Source organism: Talpa europaea, assembly GCF_964194135.1.
Source record: "Talpa europaea genome assembly, chromosome: 13".
Classification (NCBI taxonomy): Eukaryota; Metazoa; Chordata; class Mammalia; order Eulipotyphla; family Talpidae; genus Talpa; species Talpa europaea.
Genome location: NC_140080.1, coordinates 87,979,404 through 88,003,230, shown reverse-complemented (window position 1 = coordinate 88,003,230; position 23,827 = coordinate 87,979,404). Strand labels below are relative to the sequence as shown.

General features: G+C 46.5%; 1 protein-coding gene across 3 annotated transcripts in view; it reads right to left on the bottom strand.

Annotated features, from left to right (window-relative positions):
• Positions 1-23,827, bottom strand: part of NEDD4L (NEDD4 like E3 ubiquitin protein ligase) — a gene marked incomplete at both ends in the record, with an annotated part of 297,800 nt that overhangs the window by 198,452 nt on the left and 75,521 nt on the right. For all 3 annotated transcript variants that reach the window (XM_084252061.1, XM_084252062.1, XM_084252063.1), the window contains one exon: positions 8,518-8,591. In XM_084252061.1, coding sequence (XP_084108187.1) covers positions 8,518-8,591 — 74 coding nt within the window. The remainder of the gene's footprint in view (positions 1-8,517; positions 8,592-23,827) is intronic.

Here is a 23,827-nt window from a genome sequence, read left to right as displayed (position 1 = left end):
GGTCATGTGGCAGGGAAAGTCATGGGCCCTTGGTGGCCAATAGGGCAGAGCCCTAACTGAAGGGCACATCCAGCACAGCCTCTAGCCACGTGGCCTCACCCAAAATGTCCAGCTTGCTGAGTTTTCCAGGAAACTAGAAACCTGGAATTTTAACATGAAATCTCCAAATCACTGGCTTTCTATTTCTTTGTGTTAGTGCTCCCCAAGCCGAATAAACATACTTGTGGGTCCAGTCTAGTCCACAGGGACCAAGAGCTTGTAGACACTTGCCTCAGGGTGTCTTGGGGTACTTATGGGTCAATTAGGGGACTCCCAAGGTACTCACAAGCCTCCAGGTTTCTCCATTAGTAAAAGTAAAAATTTTGTGTCATGTTTTCCCCAAAAAGGCAAAGGAAAAAACAATTTCTAAACCTTAGGGGGGAAAAGTAAAATTGCTGTTTAAAATGTTCCTGTGTACCCTAGAAAGCTGACCACAGATCTGAAGGGAGGGGAGGGCAGGGAAGGGGACCAGGGAAGGGGAGGGGATATTGGACTATGGTGGAGGAGGGTAAGTGCTTTGCTGGTGGGAGAACTATGGTGATAACACCTGAAAGAAGAAAACCTATATTATTAAAACACAAACAAGGATGTAAAATAATGGTACATCATTAATACAAAATAAATGAATGAATGAATGAATGAATGAACAAAATGCAGTTGGATATTAGCTGACATTATGGAATTGTTCATTTCTCTGATGGTATTGTGATTACATTAGAGAATGTCTTGCTTTAGAAGACACGGAAGTATTTAGGGCTCTGTTGTCAGAACGTATGATCTACTATGAATGGTTTATGGAGCTTGTAGGGGGGATCAGGGAGGAAGTGAACAGGGTATAATGTTAACTTTGAATCCAAAAAGTAGGTATTTGGACAGTGAGAGCATTATGCCTTTTATTTGCATGCTTAAAAATTTTCATATTAGGGGGCCCCCCTGGTGGCACAAGGGGTAAAGCACCACACTGTGAAGCAATCCTCAGCCTTTGCAGCACGAGTTCGATCCCTGGCCGGCCAGGGAGCAACCCACATGGCGACGCAGGCCTCTCCTGTCTTGCCCGCTGCTCCCCTCAGCAGTGTATTTCAGTCAGTCTGCCTGTTCTGTTCCCTGCTCTGTCTCTAGTGAATCCTCTCACCCTGCCCCCCGCATCTCTGGCCTGCACCCTGGCTCTTGTATGTATAAATAAACTTAAAAAAATTTTCATATTAAAGACATAAAAAGTCAAAAAATCCACATGCACAATTATAGTGTCAAAATATCATCTCACCCATTTCCTGCCATTTACCTGGGAGAAAAGTGATTGGAAAATGGAGAGAATAAAACTGGCCCACATTGGCCCAGAAATCCACATCCTCACGGCAGGTTATGGGACAGGGAGACACAGTGTCCTCTAATCAGGCAGCATCCCCTGCTCCTGTCCCAAGTATTTAAAGTGAATTTAATGATGCCTTTAGCTCCAACTTTAATATCCTGAAAACTCAGGAGCAAAACAACACAGTAAATGATGCCCCAGGAAACAGTCAGATATAATAAATGAGACAAAAGACAAATTCAAAGTCATTTAAAAAGAGGAGAGGGGAGGGAATGTTCTAGAGTAAAAGGGCCTTAGGAGACCTAGCAACTAAATGCCATGTGTGATTCTCAATCGAATTCTGGTTTAAACAGTCCAAGCGTAAAAGGCATTTTAGGGGCAATTGGGGGAATTCAGATAATTGAGTAGGTAATGGAGTCCACTCAGCAATTATTGTTAATTTTGTGAAAATTGTACTGTGGTTAAAAAGGAATAGGTTCTTGTTTTTTAGAGCTCCAGGCTGAACTGTTTAGAAGCTAAATATCACAATGGCTATAATTCACTTCTGAATAGTTCAGGGGGGAAAAAGCAACAGATGAAGTACATGCAGCAAAATGTTAACTTAAATCCAGATAATGGGGAACAACGTGATCCAGCGCCACGGAGCTGTCCTTATGTGGCATGACGCCCTCCTCGGGTACCTCCACCAGGAGACACAAGGGCTTTCGGCCACGTTGTGCCAATGCCCTGAATGCATGTGTTTTCAATTTCCAATCACTAGTTGCCAAGAGAAAAAATGATAGCAACTCTAACAGGTATAACTTGTTGCTAAAAGCGTAACACAGAGACAACTGTGAAGACAGTGTCCTGTAGGAAAGCAAGAGCTTCCAGATTGTTTGTCTTAGCTGGAGTTGCTCAATTTTAAGGAAGAGCTTTATCATCTCAAATGCATCCTAAGTAAATCAAACGAAGACACAGAATATGACAGGGGACGAAAGGATGGAGATTAGATCTAAAACTTGGATTCTAGTGATCCTGTCCACTTACTGCTTAAGCCAATGACAAAAGGTTAAATGTCTTTAGATAGAAGTTTAATCGAAAAAGTACAGTTTCAAACTTGAAAAGAGAATCAAAGTTTAAAAAAAAAAACAACACTTTAAGGTCTTAGTTAGCAAAGTACATCTGCTCAAGTTCTCATTACAGGATGCTATTCAGTCAGTTCAAGGAATGATCAGTTACCACCAAATATTGATACAACAGCCAGTCCTTTCAATGTGCTTTTGAAGGTGCCTCATCCTCAGGTTTGGGTGGGACCTTCGCAGCCATCAAGTCCCCGGTCATGCCATGGCTGAACTTCCGTCATTCGCCAGGAGATCCACCTATCTTGGGAAGAGCACTGAAGTTGGATGGCCTGGACCCAAGAGGACCCGTCACTCCCTACAAAACTGTGTCAACATGCGCAGATGACAAGCTCGCTGAACCTCAGTGCCCTCACCTATAAAACGGAGACAATCACTCCCTCTTCAGAAAGGTGAGGCGGACTCAACATCATGCCAAGGTCCACGCAGGGGCCAGCTGCCTGGTAAAGCTCTCAAAACCGTGTGCAAACAACATCTATGAAGAGCCTTGCTCAATTCACAGCTGCATAACCTACTGGTGGGACACTCACTTCACACTTACCTTCTTTTTCTCACCTCAGTTTCTTTATCTGCAAATTGGAGAGAATAACAGAATGCTACGGCATGGGGCTACGGCAGAGTCAAATGAACATCTACATAAATAACTCAGACCTGCCTGGCACTCAGTACATACTCAATAAACAGGTGCTATTGGGATTCATTACCCGCTTCTCATGTCTCCCTTTGAGAAAGCATCAGTCACCCCTCAAACCGCAACATCATTTGGGCAAACACCAGGACTTGTCCCTCTTGTCCCTGCCACATCAGGGCTCCCCAGAAGTCCAGTGTTATCTCTCTCTCTCTCTCTCTCGCTCTCTCTCCTCTCTCTCTCTCTCTCTCTCTCGCTCTCTCTCCTCTCTCTCTCTCTCTCTCTCTCTCTCTCTCAAACACACACACACACACACACACACACAGGTGCAGCCCCAAGCCACTGCCTCCACCCTCCCATGTGGAAGGAAAGCCAGCCAACCACAGCACCCATCACATGCTCCCCAGCACCCATCACTGTGTCTTTGGCTATAGCTGGTCCTAACACTGTGGGTTGCTTCAGGCCTTGACCTTCCAAGGGAGCCCAGGTGAACCCCTGGACCTGGGGGTCTAGGTCCAAGTTTCTGAGCCGCCACAAAAGCGCATGCTCCCTCTGTGGGCCTGAGGTAGTAATTCTGCGTGAATATCAATCAATGTCAAACAGAGAGTTCCCTGCCAGCCATTCTGCTGACTCTCCCAGACTCTTTCCTGGCACCAGACCTTTTGCTTGCTCCCCTTAATGTCCTCGCCCACATCCATCTCTTATCTGAGACCTGGGCAGGCTTCCTCAGACCCTTAGTGTGCACTAGATGAAATGCATGGCCTAGCTAGCAGGGTGAGGGCAAGGAAGATGGCTGATGACTAATGGCACCTCCCTGAGAATTAGAAAAAGCTGCCCCTTCCTCCCGCTGGCAGCCCTGTGCCACCGCAAACTGTACATTGGATTACATTTAGTCAATTCAAGTCAACTTACTGGGCAACTGCCATGTGCCCCAGATCTCTGGGTTTGCACGTGGGAATAAGACAGGCTATGGCCTCTGAGCTCGCTGACTCTGCTTTGATGCGGCCCAAAAGGAGGCAGAAACTCAGGGGTCCACTCCAGCCCAGGATCGGTGGGGCAGTGAGGAGCCCAGAAGAGATGCTGCCACCTGGACAGGACCCCGGGGCCCCTGAGCAGCGCAGGAAGGGTGCAGGATTCCACACGGCAAAGCTAAGTGGCTGCACATTTCATAGCACACTCAGAGATGGGAGGATTTTCAGTGGCGGGGAAGGAAAGGGAAGAGGGAGGATGAGATGCAATGAGGACCCAATTCATTCACTCTTTGACCAAGTCTTGAGAAGCTCCTGTGTGCTAAGGACTGTGTACAGTTTGGAGAATAAAAATAAGATCTAATCCCAGCCAGTAGAAGCCTGCCATCCAGTTTGGGGAAAATAGAGTTATAATTATAAAACAATTCAAGCATAAAGACAGCCACACAGGAAGCATGCAAGAGGAAGGGCAGGCCAAAGAGGACAGGCCTGCTGGGCCTGACAGGGAGGCCTGCGTGTGAGAGATGACCACTACGCAGCAGATCTGCCCCGAATGTGAGGTGGGGCAGGGCGCATTCTCCAGACTGGGGACTGTAGAAGCCAAGACAGGGGCCAAGGGGCGTGTGCTACAGGCGGGGGTGGGGCCGCAGGGGAGCAAACCCCACCAAGAGGGCTGGGCACACCACTTCAGGGACTTTAATCCTCCACCTCAACAGGAGACTGGGACTATTCCTCAAGCAAGTGCAGACCAAAGCTTGCAGGTAGGAGAGTTACCTGCAGCAGGTCAGTGCCACAGTAAGAAGGCTCCACAGTAAAAAGGCTCCATGGAGGGTGGGGAGGGGTATAGACACGCCACCCACAGACACTGAGGCAGGATTCACCAAGGCCCTTCCTGGTGAATGGTGGACCAAGGATTCCCTGCACCTTGCTTTGTTATCTCATGAAAACGAGGGACCCATTTGCAAAGTGGGTACCCAGGCGTGCAATGTTTCAACACAGTTTTACTTTGCCCTTGATGTTACTGGCCTTTTACACCTGGTCCACTTTTTGAAAGAGATTTTGCTCAGCTTTTTAAAACAACTTTTTTTAAATCGTGTAGCCTTTTTTTCATGACACGGGTCATTAACGATGAGACGTATTTGACTCGGCGTGGCTGCGGCCTCATTTACATCCTCTGTCCTGACGGCCCACTGGATTTAGCATTTGTTCCAGACAGAAGTGTCCCTGTTTAAATGACAGATTATGTGACTGCCCTTCTCCAGCCTCAGAGTACGGTGCAAAAGAAAACATCTTTCTCTGTTCCTGCTATTTTCCACCTAGTCCGACTGCTCAAATGTGCAAGCAACAGCTCAATTATCAAATCGTCTCTGAACAAAGTCTCCTTTAATACACCTAGACTGGAAGAAGCTGGAAAACGATCCCTGTTCTCAGCGCAGGACTGGGATGGAGAGCAGAAGAGAAGGGTATTCCGGGCACGGGCCGCTCAAGGGTAAATCAGCTGAGAGGTGGGCCTCAGCCCAGGGCCCCACCACCTCCAGTGCTGGGAGGGGGGTTTCAGCAGCCTTGGTGGGGGCCAGGCTCCTCCCAAGAGAGATGGAGGCTTTACTCTCCCCATTATGTTCACCCACTCCCTGAAGGACACATTCTATCCCCCAACTCCAGTCTCCCCTCAAGGACCTCCCTATAAATACCACTCTCCACACACACCTAAGTCCTCCCCCACTTTCAGGTAAAGTGACCCAGAAAACTCCCTCAGAGGCAAAGGAGAGGGAGGCAGAGAGATCCAAGACTGTGTGGTTCCATCCACTGCAAAGTTTTAGATGACGCTGCATGAAAGCCATCGATCCTTCTCTAGCCATTATCCTGTCAAGTACGGGGCCTACACCTACCCAGCCCTTCTGGGAAGGGAGGATGACAACAGAGGTAGAGGGAGCATGGGGAGCTTGCTGGCTTGGGGTTCAGAAGGACACAGAGCCAAGGGTCTTCTCGCTCCAGCGACAGGCAGTCAAGAATACTCACTGCCAAGCCTCTGCTCCCTCAAGACCGGGACCGCACCTGGGGTGCCCAGCACACACCACCTGGAGACTGACCACCGTTTCAACACTAACATCTGTGCCACACACAGCTTTGGAGGACCCCCCAGGACAACATGGAGAAGAACGCAGGGTGCTGGGCAAAGCAAGGCGCAAGAGGGTAGCCACTCCAGAGTGAACTGCTGACGTGGCGTGAACCTGCACCTGAGCTCACTCATTGGCAAATAGGTCTTTTAGAACTATGACATTTCACAGGAAGCTGGCACCTGAGGGAGGTGAGGAAGGAGGAAGGCACGCAGGGAGGATGGGGTGCTTGCTTTATTTAACCAGAGCATGAAGGACAAGACTAGGATTCAGAAGGCCTGGCTCATTTTCAAGCACTGGGCCCATTAAGGCAGAACGCTATTTCTCTTTCTAATGTGCATTTAAGGTATTATCAATATAGGTGACCCTTGAAGTCTGTGGGGTCAAAAATACTATACGTGCATTTTCTCTTCCTTATGATTTTCTTTTCTCAAGCTGACATTATTGCAAGAACACGGTATATAACACACAAAATATGTGCTGATAAACTACATAGGTTATTGGTTAGGCTTCCCATCAGGCTGTTAGTATTTATGATTTGGGAGACAAAGGTATTATGTAGATTTTTAACTGCACTGAGGCTCTGTACCCTTAGCCCTATCTTTTTCAGGGGTCAGTGGTATTCCTTTGTGCCCTTTCTCTGAGCAATGACCCTGCCTCTCTTCACATAAATGGTAAAAGTTCAAGACTCTGCTGTGCTTGGTTTTTCAAAGATTGGGAGCCCAGTTCCATACTAATTTTAGCTTCAGATTTTCTTACCAGCCTGAGAAATATAATCTGCACTCATTTCACATTTTGATTTATGAAGGGTTTTGCATAAAATGAAACAAAATAAAATCAATGTTTTCCATATCCAACTTCTTCCAAACAAAGCTGTAAGATGCATTGGAAAGAGTATGTGGAAAGGCATTTTTGACATAAAGGCACAGTCTATGAGTACCATGCAAAAGTTGAAATCGAAAATCCAATTTGCCCAGTCTTGCTCTTGGTGCTCTGAAGCGGCAGGAGAAAGACACTAACATGTAAGATGTCTCTGTGTCCGCTAAATTTATGATCTGGTGAGCGACGAGTGAACGCAAGAGCATCAATGCAGCACATGGAATGCCCCTCAGTGTGACTCTGCCTCCCCACCACATCACCAGCAACTCAGGGGGGCCTCAAGGCCCCTGAGCTTGGGGTTTCCATGACAACTCACACAGCTAGTCCTCAGCCAATCTCCTGGGGCACAACTAAGTATGGAAACTCTTAGGTGTCTCTGTATTTAACTTGCACCAACTGTACCTTTCTTCAGCATTTCTCTTGGTGCCATTTTAGAAAATTACCAATTTCTCTAATGAACAAAACTAAAAATGGGCACCGTGATAGGACAGGAAATAAAGAGGTCTGCCTACTAATGGCAGACAAGGGCTTGTTAGGGTATGCGGGAAACTGAGTTTACCTACACAGGAGGCTTGTTACTAAGAGTCCTCAGTGTCAGACTGAGGCACTGGCACCTGAGGACTCAACGGGCAATGGTACAGGGAACAGACAGGGTGGGCTCCGTGCTGTGAGAAAGGTGCTGGGGGGTGCTACTCCAGTCACTGTCCAAGCACCACCTGCTGCCATGACCTGGGCAAGGAATGACCTTTCTGGATTTAGGTTTTGCCAGCTAAGAAACAGGGGTGTTGGTGTAGAGAGCCTCTAATGTCTCCTCCACACCTAAAGTCTAAAGGGTCTTTGTTCCCCAATCTGTTCTGAAGCCTAGTTCCAAGTGGCTCCGACCTTACTTGGCTACGCAGCTCGCTGCAGAGAGCCAGGGGAACAGAGAGCCGAGGGGCTGTATAGGAATATCACATATAATACTCAAAAAGGCAAAACCCAGCAAGATCAGCCTGCTTCCTGCTGGTGCTGCTGTATAAGCCACAGAAAGTCACCGAAAGTCACCAAATTCATGCAAATCTCTTCATTCAGATTACTATACATGCCAAACAATATGAATCTCTCCTAAGAACAAAATGTCACTTTTATGTTTCACCAGGTTAGGCATTTAAAAAAAGAATAATATGTTAAAAGCAATACAGGCATATTACCAAACTGTATTTTTCTGAGAAAAACACAAATATGAAAACTTAATTTCTTCAGGAAATCTATCCCCATGAAGAAGCAGCCCACTAGCTGCTGTGATACCAGCTCAGGCCCTGCGCGCAATACGTTCGCAGGACCAGACGCTGTGGAGGGGCTCAGCAATCCTTGGCTCAAGAGACCACCAGGTGACTCGGGTGCCTGCCTCAATTCAAAGTGTGCTCTTTGAACTCTTCAGAAGCTTGTAAAATAAAAACAAAAACAAAAACAAACATACCTGGCTCCAAAGATGTCCTTCTTGGCGAGATCGATTCCAGAAACAACTTTCACTCTGAGAATACGGGACTCTCCCTGTTGAAGAGAGGAAAAGATTGTTAAAATGGAGCTCCAACTGGAGGAAAGGATCCCTCCCCCAATGCAAAGTCAATGATTTCTCTTCAGCCCAGCACTGGGATACAGAACACATCAATCCAAGCATAAAGCATCCGCGATCTTTAGACCACAGATCACAAAGCAACATTCCAGCTCTAAAACCCCATGACCCCAGCAGCTGAAGCCATCCAGGTTAATTAAGCACCATTTAATGTAAAGTAGGTCATTCAGATCAATTCCTTCTGCCAGGAAAGGAAATATTTCCCAGTTGTACCAAGCATTCAAATACGAAACCACCAGAAAATACATAAGAAACCACCTAGATGTCCAAGTGCAGCAAGGTATCATAAATGGAATAAAGAATTCCTCCTTTGATAAAATAAAATAAAATTGAATTCCTCTTTTGAAGCTTATATGTGTGTATATGTGTAGAAAGAAATGTAATGTGGTAACATAATTCCTCAAAATGATAGTTTCAAAGCACTGGTGCTAGCAAGTAGAAATAACTCTGCAGTGCTAGTAAAAATAAGTAGCAGCATCCTAAATGGAAAACATCCCAAACCATCTCATTCATTCATTCATTCATTCATTCATTCACTCATCCATCTGCTTATTCATTCCAGTACTCTCTAGAGAGCCACTATGCACGAGGCACTTGAGGTGGGCCTGGAAACACACGCATGAGCATTCTCAGGGTCTGCTGAGTGATGAGCAGAGCGAAGGGCCCTGTTGGGGAACATGTCAGGACTAAGACACTGGGACAGATGAAATGGCGTAGGGGGAGGTGGCAGACAGAAGGCTGGGGTGACGCTCAGGTTCCCAGTTAATGCCACTAAGCGCTAGCATAAACTGCAATCAGGGGTTAAGTGGGATAGAAGGTGTCTTTGAAACAACCTGGTAGAAAAGAAGAGAGATGACAATACAGATAAATGGGAGAGCTGGAGAGGTCGCTGTGCGTGCGAAGTATCCGGAAGAGAAGAAAAATGGACCAGGATGGAGCCTTTGGGAACACGAGCACTGAGAAGCAAGAGACCAGAAGTGCATCTGCTCGATGCATTTAGTCAGTATCCAGGGGAGGGAACAAAAACCTAAATGACTCTTGGATTGTGGAATGTCCAGGGTGCTAAAGACAGAGGGCCGAACCACACGGAGAGCAGGGTGCTGCCGGGACGCAGATCAAGCACGCGTGTGCTAAGCTCTTTTACTCTGCAGGATTCACTCATCCCTGACCCAGGGCTGCCCGCATGTGCACCACAGCCCGGGCTGCAAACCCACTAAACATGAGGTTTCTCACCCCTGTGCGCTTAGGATGCCCGTTCTACGAAGGCCTACGTGCATGTTGGGCAGGATCTGTAATACTGTGTTTCAAGAAAGACCCTCGACAGCTTAACTGTCTCCAAACGTGTCCCAAGCTCCCTGGCTCAGCTCTCTCCCCTGATCTGTCTCTCGTAGGCTCCCAAGCCTGGAAGGATCCTCAGCACAGGGTGCATCTAGATGAGGCTCTTTCTGTTTCTCACAGCAAGCTGTGCCCCACTGCCAATCTTGTGACATCTCCCATAGGCTACTTAGCCTTTTAATCCCACTGAAAACTGAAGCAGTTAGCTCCCCTCCTATATGGTGTAATCCCCTCTTAAAGTAAACGCCAACTATCCACACAGGAAAAGACCTAGAAAGGACAATGTAACAGTGACCACCTCTGGATCATGAGTAACTTCTTTCTGCTTATTTTTGTCTTTTTCCTTTTGAAACATTAAATATTTTTGTTTGGAAATGATGTTTTTGTAGAAATTTCAGAAAAATACATATAAGGATGAAAAAGAAATGAAAAACTACAGGCTTTTAGGACTCCAGGCTTCCGTTTATCTAAAACCTAATTAAAATCTAACCCTCTTTTGTCACAAGAATGACAGACCGCCAAGTTATATTCTAGTCATTTCACAAAGATGCAGAAAGGGAGAAAGGGCTCCCTATGTAAGATCTAGGCAACAGCTGGCAGGTGGAAGGAACAGAGGGCCTTTATGGAGCACTTACTGTTTACCAGCAGCTGTCGCAGGAAATCTCTCTCTCAAGTTAAGGGGCATGGGCGCAGGAAAGAGAATATCGCTCTTTCAAAACATTTTTCATACATGCATTTCAGACATAGAGCAAAAACTTCTTATCTGTGTTTGCTCCAAATAACAAGTTTGCATATAGATAAGCCACCCCCAACCCTCGTCATTCTGTAAGGAAGCACATGACCAGGTGTGTGTGACTAATTTATCAGATGCGATGGGCCCCAGGCCGAGAAGTTGTACTTTCTGGAGCATTTTATTACTTTCATAAAATCTATGCACGACATTTTGGTCTCTGGTTATGACTCCAGTAGAATTAAATATTTAACCAAGGTGGATTATGACAGTTGAAAATATTATTGGAGACAGACTGTACAAGGCAGAGAAAGCACAGGAGGAGAAGCGGCGAGGCTGAAAAACCAGACAGATCCACGAATTTCGGCTCTCTTCCTGTTATTGTTAACCTATTCTTTTGCATTGTTGTTGCATAACAGGGACATTACTGTGTGTTGCTTTTCCACATCATTTTCTTTTTCTTTTTTTTAAAGATTTATTTTATTTATTTATGTATACAAGAGCTGGGGTGTAGGCCAGAGGTGTTGGGGGGTAGCTTAGGCGGGTGAGAGGATTCACCAGAGACCGAGTGGGGAGCAGAACAGGCAGACTAACTGAAATGCACTGTTGAGGGGAGCAGCGAGCAAGTCAGGAGAGGTCTGCTGCGCCATGTAGGTTGCTCCCTGGCCAGCCAGGCATCAAACTCATGCTGCAGAGGCTGCGGATTACTTCATAGTGTTGAGACTTAACCCCTTCTACCACCAGGAAGGCCCCTGCACATCATTCCCTAACTCTTCACCAAGACATAGAACAAGAGAACACCAGCCATAAATGACAGTGACACAGAAAAGTCCCAGCTTACAAACAAGGCTTCATTTGGAAGACAGTTGTCTGGGACTCAGCAGCCTCCTTATATAAGCCACATAGTGGTTACCTGGTTGCCAGCCCCACCCACCAAGGCTATTAAATACGAATCCATCAAAATTGTTCAGGTGGTAAAATAAATGTCAAGTTCCAACTCAAAACTCCAGATAGTAGGATTTTCCTTTTGTCTTATGAATCTTTCTTGAGAAGGTAACGCTATTATTTTACCCTCATTCTTCACAACAGCAATTATCTGCTCCTTTCCCCTCAAAGAAAAAAGTGATATCTCTGTTGGGAAATAGTATTCTTCCTCCACAGGGATCCACTGCGCCCCTTGGCATCACCAACATCACCGCCCATGCGGACAAAGAAATCCTAAGTCAAGAACTTGCACGCCTCGGTCATTTTCTGTAAATTAATTTATGTGTTTACATTTCATATTCTGCTGAATATTTATAGTTCTAGCTATTACCCATGACACTGCTGCCTCCCAGTAAACATGTCCTGGATTCAATGAGATTGGTTAGCATTTTCTGTCCCACCGACATGTCTAAGCTACAGATGCATCCATAACTTTAGCTGCTTTAAAACCTAAGTCACTAACCTGCAAAGTACCCGCACTGCCTGCTGCACTGTAGATGTGTTCATCTCCCTACTCCCACCGACTCCTGCCCCAGCTGCAAGACAGATCTGGGTTCATGCTCGATATTCTCCTACCCCATCCCACCGACCCCATTACTTCACGCCACACTCCTGTCACCTCCAACTCTGGCTATACCCTGTCCTCTTTTTCCCACCCCAATTCCTGCCTCTAACCCTCTCTTGATGGGTTGCCTGCTGCCACTCCGTAACTTTTCTCTCAAGTTCTCCACCACTCTGACCTTGGAGTCACACCGTCAGCAAAGAGGTGCTATTATGTGCATGGCATTTGCTAGGAAAGGAGCACAACACTGAACAAGAGACAGTAAGCTCTTTCCTCGGGGGCTTACAAGCAACTTCAGAGGTTAGATGTGCAAATGCACAGACGGTATTTGGAACACAGGGGTTGGACTGAAGCGCAGATGTTTGGGGAGAACAGAGCTGCGGGTGGGAAATGAGAGGTGCCCAACACAGGGGCTGCATGCTCAGCTCAGATAACACTGTTGATAGCACCACCCCAACCCGCGGGACCACCCACCACAGCTGCTCACCATTGGCACCCCAACACTTAACACCCTAAACAGTGGAAAACATGGAAGGGAAAAAAATCACAGAAACACAGGATGCTGTGACACCAACATTTAGAGGACGGCCCTCCAGCAGGAATGCTTGAGGTGACCAACTTCCAGGAATTCTGTTGTGTGGTTTCAAAATATGTGCATGAATCCTTGACATTTCTCTCTTTAAGAGGAAGGGTTTAATTTCCCTTCATTGCTGGGGGTTGGACGTAGTGACTTTATTATAATAAGAAGAATGTGGAGGAAGTGACTGCGTGTTCATTTCAAGAGAAGGTCATAAAAGGCACTGGGCCTCTTCTCCCCACCCCCCCGACACCCACCACTCTCTCTCCACTCACTCGGGGGGAAATCAGCTGTTGCTATGATGTCAGGACACTCAAGTAGCCCTACAGAAGGAGAGTCTCACATGGTGAGGAACTGAGGCCTCTGGCCAACCCCGCGGGAGTGCATCACCTTAAGTGGGTCTGCCAACCCCAGTCAAGTCCAGATGGCCGTGGCCCTGGCTGTCATCTTGACCACAGTCCCACGAGAGAGTCTTGCCTGCTATCTGCCAGTTAACTCTGCAGGCTGTGTCAGAACCACACAGCTGAGCCATTTTTTTATTTCTTGATGTATAGAGACAGATAATGTTTGTTGTTTTAAGCTACTGAGTTTGGGGAGTATCTCTTCCACAGCAGTGACTGATGAAGGCACATGGAGAATCCCAGGAGTGGGCAGTGAGAGGATTCACCAGAGACAGAGTGGGGAGCAGAACAGGCAGACTGACTGAAATACACTGCTGAGGGAGCAGCGGGCAGACAGGAGAGGTTTGCTGTGATGTAGTTCAGCTCCCTGGCAACAGATTGAACTCAGGCCATCAAGGTGGTGGCAGCGCTGAGATTTAACCCCTACACCACCAGAGCGCCCCCAAAACAGTGGCATTTTTAAGGCAGAAATTAGTGGCTAGCTCAATCTATATGTTTGATTTCTATAATCAGGAGATGCGTAGCACACAAGTAAGTACAGAATGACAGAAGTTTTACAACAGCAGTGGATGGTATTCTGTGGGAAGTTACAGGAGTAAGTAACAAACACGTGTGGGTTGGGGAGAGAGAAATAGGCCAGAAAGTTGGGAAAAACCTGATGAGTCGCCATTTGAACTGGGCCTTTATGAATGAGGAAAAGAGAAACAAGCTTTCAGACAAAGGAAACATAAGGAGACCTGGAAATGGAGAGAAAGTTAGGGTGCAAGGAGATGAGGGAGGGGAGCCCTGGCTGGCTGCATCCTTGGTGCTGTGTGGGGCCAACACATTAGCAGAGGCAGTCCAGGCAGAGGACAGGGACGCTAATTACATGGTCTGTTTCACTGTCTGGCAGCTGAGCGCAATGGCTCTGGAGAGGAAGGACATGGGCCTGGTTCCAAAGCTATTCCTGGGGGAAGCAGCAGGGCTTGGGGACAGATGGGCTCTGCTGGGCAAAGGGAGAAAGCATCAACTCAAGTTTCCAGTTTCGGTGTCAGTGGGGCTGAAGCTATTCAATGAGAGCAAAGAAAGGAGTGGGTCTGAGGCTAAGGGGAATAAAAGGACTTGGGTTTCTTGGTCTGTTTATCTTCCCAGTACAGGTAGAGATGTCCAGGAGGCAGTCAGAAGTCAGAAACCAGAGCTGAGCACCAGGTCAGAAGTGAACACCCAGCACGGGAGGCCCAGCTCCTCTAGCCTGACCACTTGCTCAGGCATTTAAGTGAGAAATCACTGCAGTCTTTGTTTTCCTGATTAAGTCTTATTTTCTCAATGACACTCTATGGTTGCACTGTCCAATATAGCGGCAACTAGCCACATGAGGCCAAGTGTAATTAAAAATCAATCAAAATTAAAATCCAAAATTGAAATCCAATAGTCATCACATTTCAAGCGCTCCCTAGGCTTAGTGGCAGATAAAGAATATTTTCATAATCAAGAAAGTTTACTAGAGCATCACTGTCCAAGGGCACAGAATCAATGCAAGACTGCAGTGGGATTTGAACAACCTGGGAGGGAGGTTAGGAGGGAGGGAGGGAAGGAGCTCTGTTTAGTCCACTTAGAACACTCCTTAAGTTTTAGCCATGGAATTTCACTTTCTAGAAATGAAATTAGTGTTAGTGTAATCACATGTTCTGGGATAAATATTTCCACTGAAATATTAAAGATCAGCATGCAAATTTATTGTCTACAAATAAATAGCTGAAAGTTCTAATCCAGTACATAGTGGATAGCCTAGTACAGTCTTCCTGCATCTACACATTTTTGAAAATCATTACACAGAGGAACAGCAGTGATCGCTGGCCAGAGTGTGCAACAAAGGTCTGGGAGTTTTAGCTGATGAGTCTAGAACAGGCCAGTATTATAGCAAGGTCAGCAAAAATCTTGCACTGCAGTCATAGAAAATGTATTTGGAAGCACAAGAATAAAACCCTAGCAGCATCACTGACATACTAGAAATATTCAAAGAAGGGCTGGGTAAAGTAAAGGGAACTGAAACTCAGATTAACAGAGTTACTGACCACCGAGAAACTGGTTAAAGGGAGCCTAGGGGAGTGAAAACAGACCAGGTCAAAAGCAGGCCAGGAGGAAGGCCTTCTGACAGTGACATCCGGGCAAATGTGCCTGAACCACATGCTCCTGCTCCAAAAAGGCACGGCTGCTGTAGGAGAGAAATTCCAGTGGACTCTCACTGCAGCGCCTTCAGATTTCTATCAATTCTAATGTCAGACCCACCCGTCTACCCCTACAACTGAACATTGTTCGAGTCATGCCTTCAACTGTTGGTGTTACATCCAAGTGACTTGAATGTCTTTGTTTCTGACTTTTGCCCCACCTGCTGCTCTGCCACATCATCATCCCACATCACCTGTAGGACACACCTCTCAAGAAGAGATGGCAAAGCAGGTCGGCTCAGAGGTTACTGGAAAATGGGAGTTAGCAGTGGATGGTGGGTCAATGCCTGCTGAGTGACATGCAGACACTCCCCCACCACCCCCATGGCTTTGTCTCAGATATGACTCATGCAGATTTCAGCAAGAATGCAAATCCTTCCATGTATGTATAGATTAGCAATGTGCAAACCATGAATGTCAAAAATCCACAGTAATTTGGGTCTCCCTGGTGGCTCAGGGGTTAAGACGCAACCTGTGAGGAAATCCACAGCCACTGCAGCACAAGTTGGATTCCCGGTTGGCCAGGGAGAAACCCACATGGCGGGACAGACCTCTCCTGTCTCGCCCGCTGCTCCCCTTGGCAGTGTACTTTGGTCCGTCTGCCTGTTCTGTTCCCTGCTCTTTCTCTGGTGGGTCCTCTCACCCCCACCATATCTCTGGTCTGTACCCCAATTATTGTATAAAAATAAATAAATCTTTAAAAAAAATCCACAGTAATTCAGTGGCTATGGGGAGAGAAAGGTGCCACTGAACAGTATCTACGAAGCGATTGCGCTGGTAAGAGTTCCAGCTCAAAGGACAGAGTCACTCTCTCCCACTAATTAAAAATTCTCTTCTTACTAGAAGAGCTGGTAAGACTCCACGTAATGGTCTTCAAAGAATCCACTTACCAATGGCGCCTTTGTTCCCATCACTAATCATAAGACAGGAAACATTTTTAAATTCCTGCAAGATCACTATGACAAGAATATCTTGTGTTTATAGTTCTAAAAATGGCCATCACAAACAATGGCACTTTGTTGAAAGCCAGAAATCATAGCTCAAGATCAAAAGTGCTCTATTTTTCATGGCAGTCGGAAATGTGACCTCTCGCAATAACGTAAGTCTGGGTTCTGGGTGGAAAGCGTGGTTTGTCTAGAAGGGACTCAGAGAGGTCAGGGTTTCAGGAGGTGGGGCTGCAAAGGGCCCTCAAGAAGGTATTCCCCAGGGTGAGTTTCGGGGACCCAGCCCTGAATCTGACCTCAAAAGATCAGAAGTGGAATCACTCCAGCATGCGAAGGGGCTCCCTGCAGCTTGAAGAAGACACGTGTGAACAAAGCTGGAAAGAAACTCATTCCAGTGTGAGTTTTTAGATCTCATGATGAGGAAACAGCCTGCTGGGTGGGTGGGAGGCTCTGCAGGCAAGTGGAGCAGATGCAAGTGCACTCAATGGGAGGCTGCCCGGCGAGTGTGCACAGAGAACCAGGACTCAGCTTGTCATTCACACACATGCTCCACAGTGGGGTGACTCCCGTCTCTCTGTCCTAGCCCTGGAGCTCCAGGGCCTTGGACAGGCCCCCCCTCGCCCCCCAAGCATGAGTAAACAGAAACCTCTCTCAGCATCTATTTTCCAAGCGCCACACCACCCGGCCTCAATCCAGTACCAGGACAACCACCACCCAAGTCCCACCTCCAGAAAGTGGCACCCAAGTCACCTGCACTGTGGGTGTCCCCAAATTCTTCAGCACTTTTCTGGGCTTGTGCCTACAAATAGCTTATGCGCTACAAGCTTAAAGCTCAGAAAGTAATTCTCTCGAATTCCTGGGTAAGTCTGAAGATTTTGTACAACCCCCTCTCTGCTTCCGCTGAGCCTTCCTGCAATCACGTGTTCCCTGACTCCCCAAAAGGGCACTGGACGCAAATGCCTGGGAAAAGCCAGGCCTTGGAAGGAGACTCTGGGGTGCTGGCGAAGACACCCAAGCTTCACAACTGGTTCTGTGAAATCACATCTGACCATGGCGGAGAGACCCTGCTGTCACCTCAGAGGGATGGCAGGCGTTGGGATGGGCAAAGTCCCAACTGGGAAAGCAAAGTTACGCATCATGATACACACCATGCAGACTGGGCTGACAGTTTCTCCCTCTGCCACAAGCACCGATCTGCGATTTTTGCTGGATCTACTGGTCTTTTTGGTGTCATCTTAAGTATCATGGTTTTTTTTTCTGAAAATGTCTTCCCAGGCCTCCTGGGTAAGGCTTCCTTCAATAAGTGCCCACTATGCCCTGTATTTCCCCTTGCACCGTTTATTGCCATTGTTCTGTAAAAGTTAGCTCTCGTGCCCAGACATGACGCTCTCGGGGGCAGGGGCTAGACTGCAGATCCCAGGGAGGAGCAGGATAGCGGCCCAAGACCACAACACTCAAGGCCAGAGCAGCCTCGTAGCTCGCTCCACACCGCGTACCCAGACTGAAGAGCTGAGTGCCCAAATGTTTCCAGGAACATTAGCCTAAAGCAACGTTCCAGAGAGAACTAATAAATGCTCTGTGAGCATCTAGGAGAAAATAAACTACCGATAGTATTTGCTAAGAGCAAGACAAGATTAGTCAACGTATCCCTTTTCCAATAACGTTCTATGCTCCTGGGCAGGCAGCACGCTGGATACATGATGCAGGCTTGGGGCAAACTACACCCTTCTAGACAAGATGATGACATGAAGGTGCACCGATTACTGAAGCTGGGGAGAGGGGTGCTTAGTTGGACCCAGCTGCTAGCTCCTATCCAAAGCCTGATCATTAGAAAACTCCAGGGAGATCTAGGGTGGGATAATATATTGGGGCTCTATTATTCGCTCCATCCTGGGCAACATCGTAAGCCAAGGAATTTGGATGAGGCAGGCTAATACCATTTGTAGTTAATTTACACAATTAAATGATTAAATGTCACATGACTGAATCAGAACCCAAGGAGATTTCATCACAATGGGTGATGGGTCAAGTCTCACAGGGTGGGGCTTTATAATGGTGTGTGTGGCTCAGCGGCTCAAGTCAACACAGAAGGGCAGGATGAGAGTGCATCAAAAGTGAGGGGTTATCTTTGGGGTTGTATTTTCTCAAGCCCAATGTGACCTGACACTGTGACAGTGCAGCATTATCCCAAGTCCAGGGCCAGGAATGCCATCATGCCCTGGGTTGGGTTATGTTCAAATCCAAGACTCAGGACCTGGATGGGAGGTGGTGGTATTTTTGTTTTGATTTGCAAGTCAAGAGGACAAAATCTATCCAGCAGAGCACTGAGCAACGTATCAGAAGGTGAGGGTGTTCTCCATGAACAGGCTTGAAAAGCCAAGGTACGCTGTCACATGAAAGGACAGAAGAAGAGCAATTTGTAGAGGAAGTCATCCTTTATATAAAAGGAGGCGGAAAGGCCTGCACAGACACACACATTCTTTGCATAAGTATAAGGCAAACTCTATAAGGACCAAGAAACTGGCACCACTGGCTGGCTCTAAGGACAAGAACTATTGGGTTGTTGGAAAAGTCATGAGGTATTTTTTCTACGTTTTCAATGCAAAAAATGCATCATGACTTTTCCAACCCAATAGTGGGCCAAAGACAGACAACACACGCATGCACGCACACACACAAGAGAGAGACAATTTTCACAGCAGCCTTCTTTACTCTTTTAACTTAGAACCACTTAAGTGTATGAACACCTCAAAAAAAAAAAGTTTATAAATAGCCAGAATAACTAATAAACCAACAAATGACACATGAAGATTTAGGAATGGTTAACCTGTTGTCTGTTTTTTAAGGACCAGATCCTATCTGCAGGAGGGGTGTGGGGTGGCAGAAGCAAGCTCCCTTTAAGTTAGGCTGCTGCAAAGAGCAAATCTCAAGCCAAGCAGTGCGAGCTGGAAGGCAGATGCACCGTAGTGCAGGGCAGGAACTCTGGTCAAACAGGGCATATGTGCTCCTGGGGCAGCCAGCTAGCTGGTCAGCACTGGCGTGAGAGGAAGGCCACCACCTGTCAGAACACTCATCGGGGATGGTAAATGAACCATGTGGGCCCCAGAGTCTCTTCCCAACTCTGAGATGGATTTTGTGATTTTCCAAAACTGCACATGAGGAGCCAAGAACTGAGTCCCCATGGATGTATGTATGCAAGACCACACAACACTCAGTGTGCACTGATATTCCTCTAAGACAGCATGGGGATAATCGTGACAATCCTCATCTACCTCACAGCCAAACACAAACAATTACTCATTGATCATTATGCTTCCTTCCTTGCACCAGAGTTTCAAAACAGCATGAATAAAATAACCAATAAGATCATTTGAAAAAATATGGGGGGGGGGCCTTTTAAATTAGTCTTACTCCACATCATCTTCCAAAAGATTCTTGGGGGTTAACTGGCTCTCTGTGATATGCTGAAATCTCCTCTCATGAAGAACACAGAGTCTCCTACAGCAGCCGGTCACTAGACTGACCCTAAGAGACACAGGAAGGGAAGGGCAGGAAAGCAGCGCAGGAGGCCGTGGGATCAAGGGGTGGCTAGAGTCAGCCTGCCGCTGCACAAAGGCTCCACTGAAGCAACTCAGAAAAATAGCATCAGCAGCTGGGTGAGTCAAGACAAACCCCATCTAGGGAAAAAAACCACCAACAGCATTGCTCCATCAGGAACTTCAAGGACCATGTACCCAGTGCCACATGCCTAGATGAGCAGGAGGTGTGCCCCAGAGGATGGCAGATCCTGGCAGTGACATGGGAGCAGGCACCCGGGCAACTGTACAAGGCCAGCGGCCCAGAGAGCAACTCTGCAGCCATCCCACACACTCACTCTTTCCCATCACCCTGTGGCTGAGTGAGGCTCATCTTTTTATTTTTTTTTTAAGATTTATTTACATATGCATGCAAGAGCTGGGGTGGAGGTCAGAGGTGCAGGGGGGTGAGAGGATTCACCAGAGTGAGTGGGGAGCATAACAGGTGGATCCACTGAAACACTGCAGAGGGGAGCAGCGGGTGCGACAGGAGAGGTCTGCTGTGCCGTGTGGGCTGTGGGTCTGTGGGTCGGGATCGAAATGCCAATACCTTCATAGCGCTGAAACTTAACCCCTTGTGCCACCAGGGAAGCCCAGGGAAGCTCATCTTGATCCACCCACCAGCTGTCAGGACACCTGAGGCAAGACCAGGTTATCCCACACACAGTTGGTACTTGGTTTCATTCTCTTGCACCAGCTCCACTTACATGCAGATTTTCTTGTAAACAGAAGACATAAACTTCAGTAAATAGACAGTACTATCGACGCTTTTTCTCTTCCTTGTGACCTCTTACCATTTTCTTTTTTCTAACTTTCCTTACTGTGAATATACTGATGATAATACATGTAACCTACAAAATATGTATTGATCCACATAAAGTGATCAGTAAGGCTTGCAGTCACTGCAGGCTATTAGTTGTTAAGCTTTGGGGATTCATAAGTCAGACACAGGTTTTTGATTATGTGCAGTGTTGGCAGCCCCTGCCCCCACATTCAAGGGTCAGCTGTACCTGAGACAAAGCCTTCACTAGCCTCATTTAAGAGAAGAGTAATCTGCGTGCATTGATCCAGCCAACTTGAGTTGGCTAGAATCGCCATTTCTATAGCTTCACTTGCTTAAAATGTGCAAATGTGCATTATCAGAGTTGACATTTCAGCTGAGACTCATTAGCCAGCAAAGCCATTTTATTACAAAGACATAACTCATGTCAACAACTCATTATTGAGGTAGAGACTGAAAAATTCTATTTCCTTAGCTTATCGAATTTTGCCTTGTGTTTTAAATCATAGATTTTTTTTAAAAGCACAGCGGAAATCATTTCCCCAGAGTAACACATAAGACAAAAGGACTTCATCTCAGGACTATTTAAATTTGAAACTATCAAAGCCAAGTGTTTTTTTTTTTTTTTTTGGCATTGTTAAAAAACTACATCATCCCAATTACCCTGTGAGTGAGTACCCCTTCAAAAAAAGACGTAGCATTAAATACTCTCTGTATTACATATTAACTTGTATGTTGAATGCTGGGCTGTGCTGGTATACCTCTCTATAAGTAAGCCCATCTGATTTATTCCTTTCCCAATAATAATTTATGAAGCTTCAAAAATAATTTATTTTTGAATTGGCCTAATATGGATTTTACAGACTATAGAAAGGGAGAAATTCCAAAATGAAGTAATTCCTTTTTCCACCTATGTGAGCACACACGCTTCCCCATTTCAGAACTGCACCTGAAATGTACGAGACCCTCACAAACATGATGGATGTCGTGAATAATATTTGGGTTTAACTGATTCTGCACTGGCAGCTGCTTCTATGCATTTGGGAAACTGCAATCCCAGGTTCCAGATGGTGGCTGGGACTCAGCAGGTGTTAAAAGAAGCTGGGTTGTCACAGGTTGGGGCCCTGTGGTCACACACACATCTCCTTCCTCACCCCACAGTTCTCTCTTGAAACAAAGTTCAGAGAGAAGAAGATTCTATGGAGCCCAAAGAACATACCGGCAGTCCTTGCTTTGCACACACCCAAGTTCACTGACTACGGGGTGTAAAGCAAGGACTGTCTGTTACAGTTATCGTTTTAAAGAACTTTTCTCTAAACCATTCTAAGGACCATGTCATGTACCCACTTCTTACTTTAAGGGTTTTCTGTGGAATATTTTGTTCCTTTTGCATTTATTGCTCAATCTCTATTTAATGCCATTTTCCCCCTAAAGTTTGAAATTAATGTTTCATTTGGATGCCAAGTACTTTGTACTTGGTGTTGACGGTCGATGTTTAACCAAATTAGGCATCTCATTTTCCTCTGAATCTTTATACTTGCGCCCTCGGAGACACAAAGGCTAACCTCTTCCCACTTGCATTTTAAATCTCTTCAACACAGGCTCTGGACACATTTCATACCTTTCGCAAAGCCTCTGCTGTTCCTTAGGTGCAGCTACAAAGAGCCTGCTACATTTATGAGGGTGTTTTCTTCTAAGTTACTATCCAATGGGAGGCTGTATAAAGACAGAAACCAGGATCCATCCACAGAACATGGAGGCTTATTTGTGACACAGCCATTCCATCAGCAAGTCTTGGTGACTCACCCCAGTGAGTCAGTGACAAGGGACCTCAAGTCAGGGCCCCTTCCAGAACCTCGATCTGCTCATTTGACCTTCCCTCCCACCCCAACAAACTGAGGATGCAGGAAGACCATCAGCTACCCTTCACAAGACTGTTCCTCACCAAGAAATGATGGTACCTAGTCCTGCAATTTCTGCATTTCTAAGAACCAAAGGACCAGCATGGAAAACTTTCTGATAGTGTCAGTTTTCCTGGAAGTCTCGGTGAGTAAGAAGGTGGGTCTCAAGTGTGGACCCCCAACTACCAATACTGATACCACCTGGTAACTTGGTGGAAAGGCTCATTCTCAGGCCCCACCCCAGACCTCCAGGATCTGACTCTCCCAGGGTGGGGTACAGCACCTGTCTTTACAAGCTCAGTGTGATTCTGAAGGATAATAAAGTTGGAGAAATAATGTTTCATGAAAACAAACAAGGAACTCTCAGCAGAGTGAAAGGGGCACTATGCACCTGCCTTTAAGACTCACTGTTTGGGCCTCCCTGGTGGCGCAAGGGGTTAAGCACAGCACTATGAAGTTATCTGCAGCCTCTGCAGCACAAGTTCAATCCCCGGGCAAGGAGCTACCCACATGGTGCAGCAGACCTCTCGTGCCTCGCCAGCTGCTCCCCTCATCAGTGTATTTCAGTCAGTCTGGCTGTTCTGTTCTGCACTCTGTCTCTGGTGAATCCTCTCACTCCCCCGCACCTTTGGCCTATACCCCAATTCTTGTATTTGTAAATAAATAAATCTTTTTTTAAAAAAATAAAGAATGGCTTTGGGAAAGTGCCTGAGGAATGCAGGTCTGGCAAAGGAAGAGCTCCAGAGAGCAAGGTTGTTAATCACCAGAACACCACACTTGGGAAGTTATGAAATCCCCTGTAGGGGGTTTTTCAAAGTAGATTAGATTCCAATCTCTCCCTGGCTGAGGTGTGGCCTGAACTCCTTTACACAGTCAAACAAAGTTCAGAGTATTCTGTAGCTGGAGTCAGGGGATGTCACTGGAGGCTTATTTGTCACCCACCCGAGTTCACTGACTACGGATTGGTGAAAAGCAAGGACTGTCTGTTACAGTTATCGTTTTAGAGAACTTTTCTCTAAACCATTCTAAGGACTACGTCATGTGCCCACTTCTTACTTTAAGGGTTTTCTGTGGAATATTTTGTTCCTTTTGCATTTATTGCTCAATCTCTATTTAATGCTATTTTCCCCTAAAGTTTGAATTTATCAAAATTTATC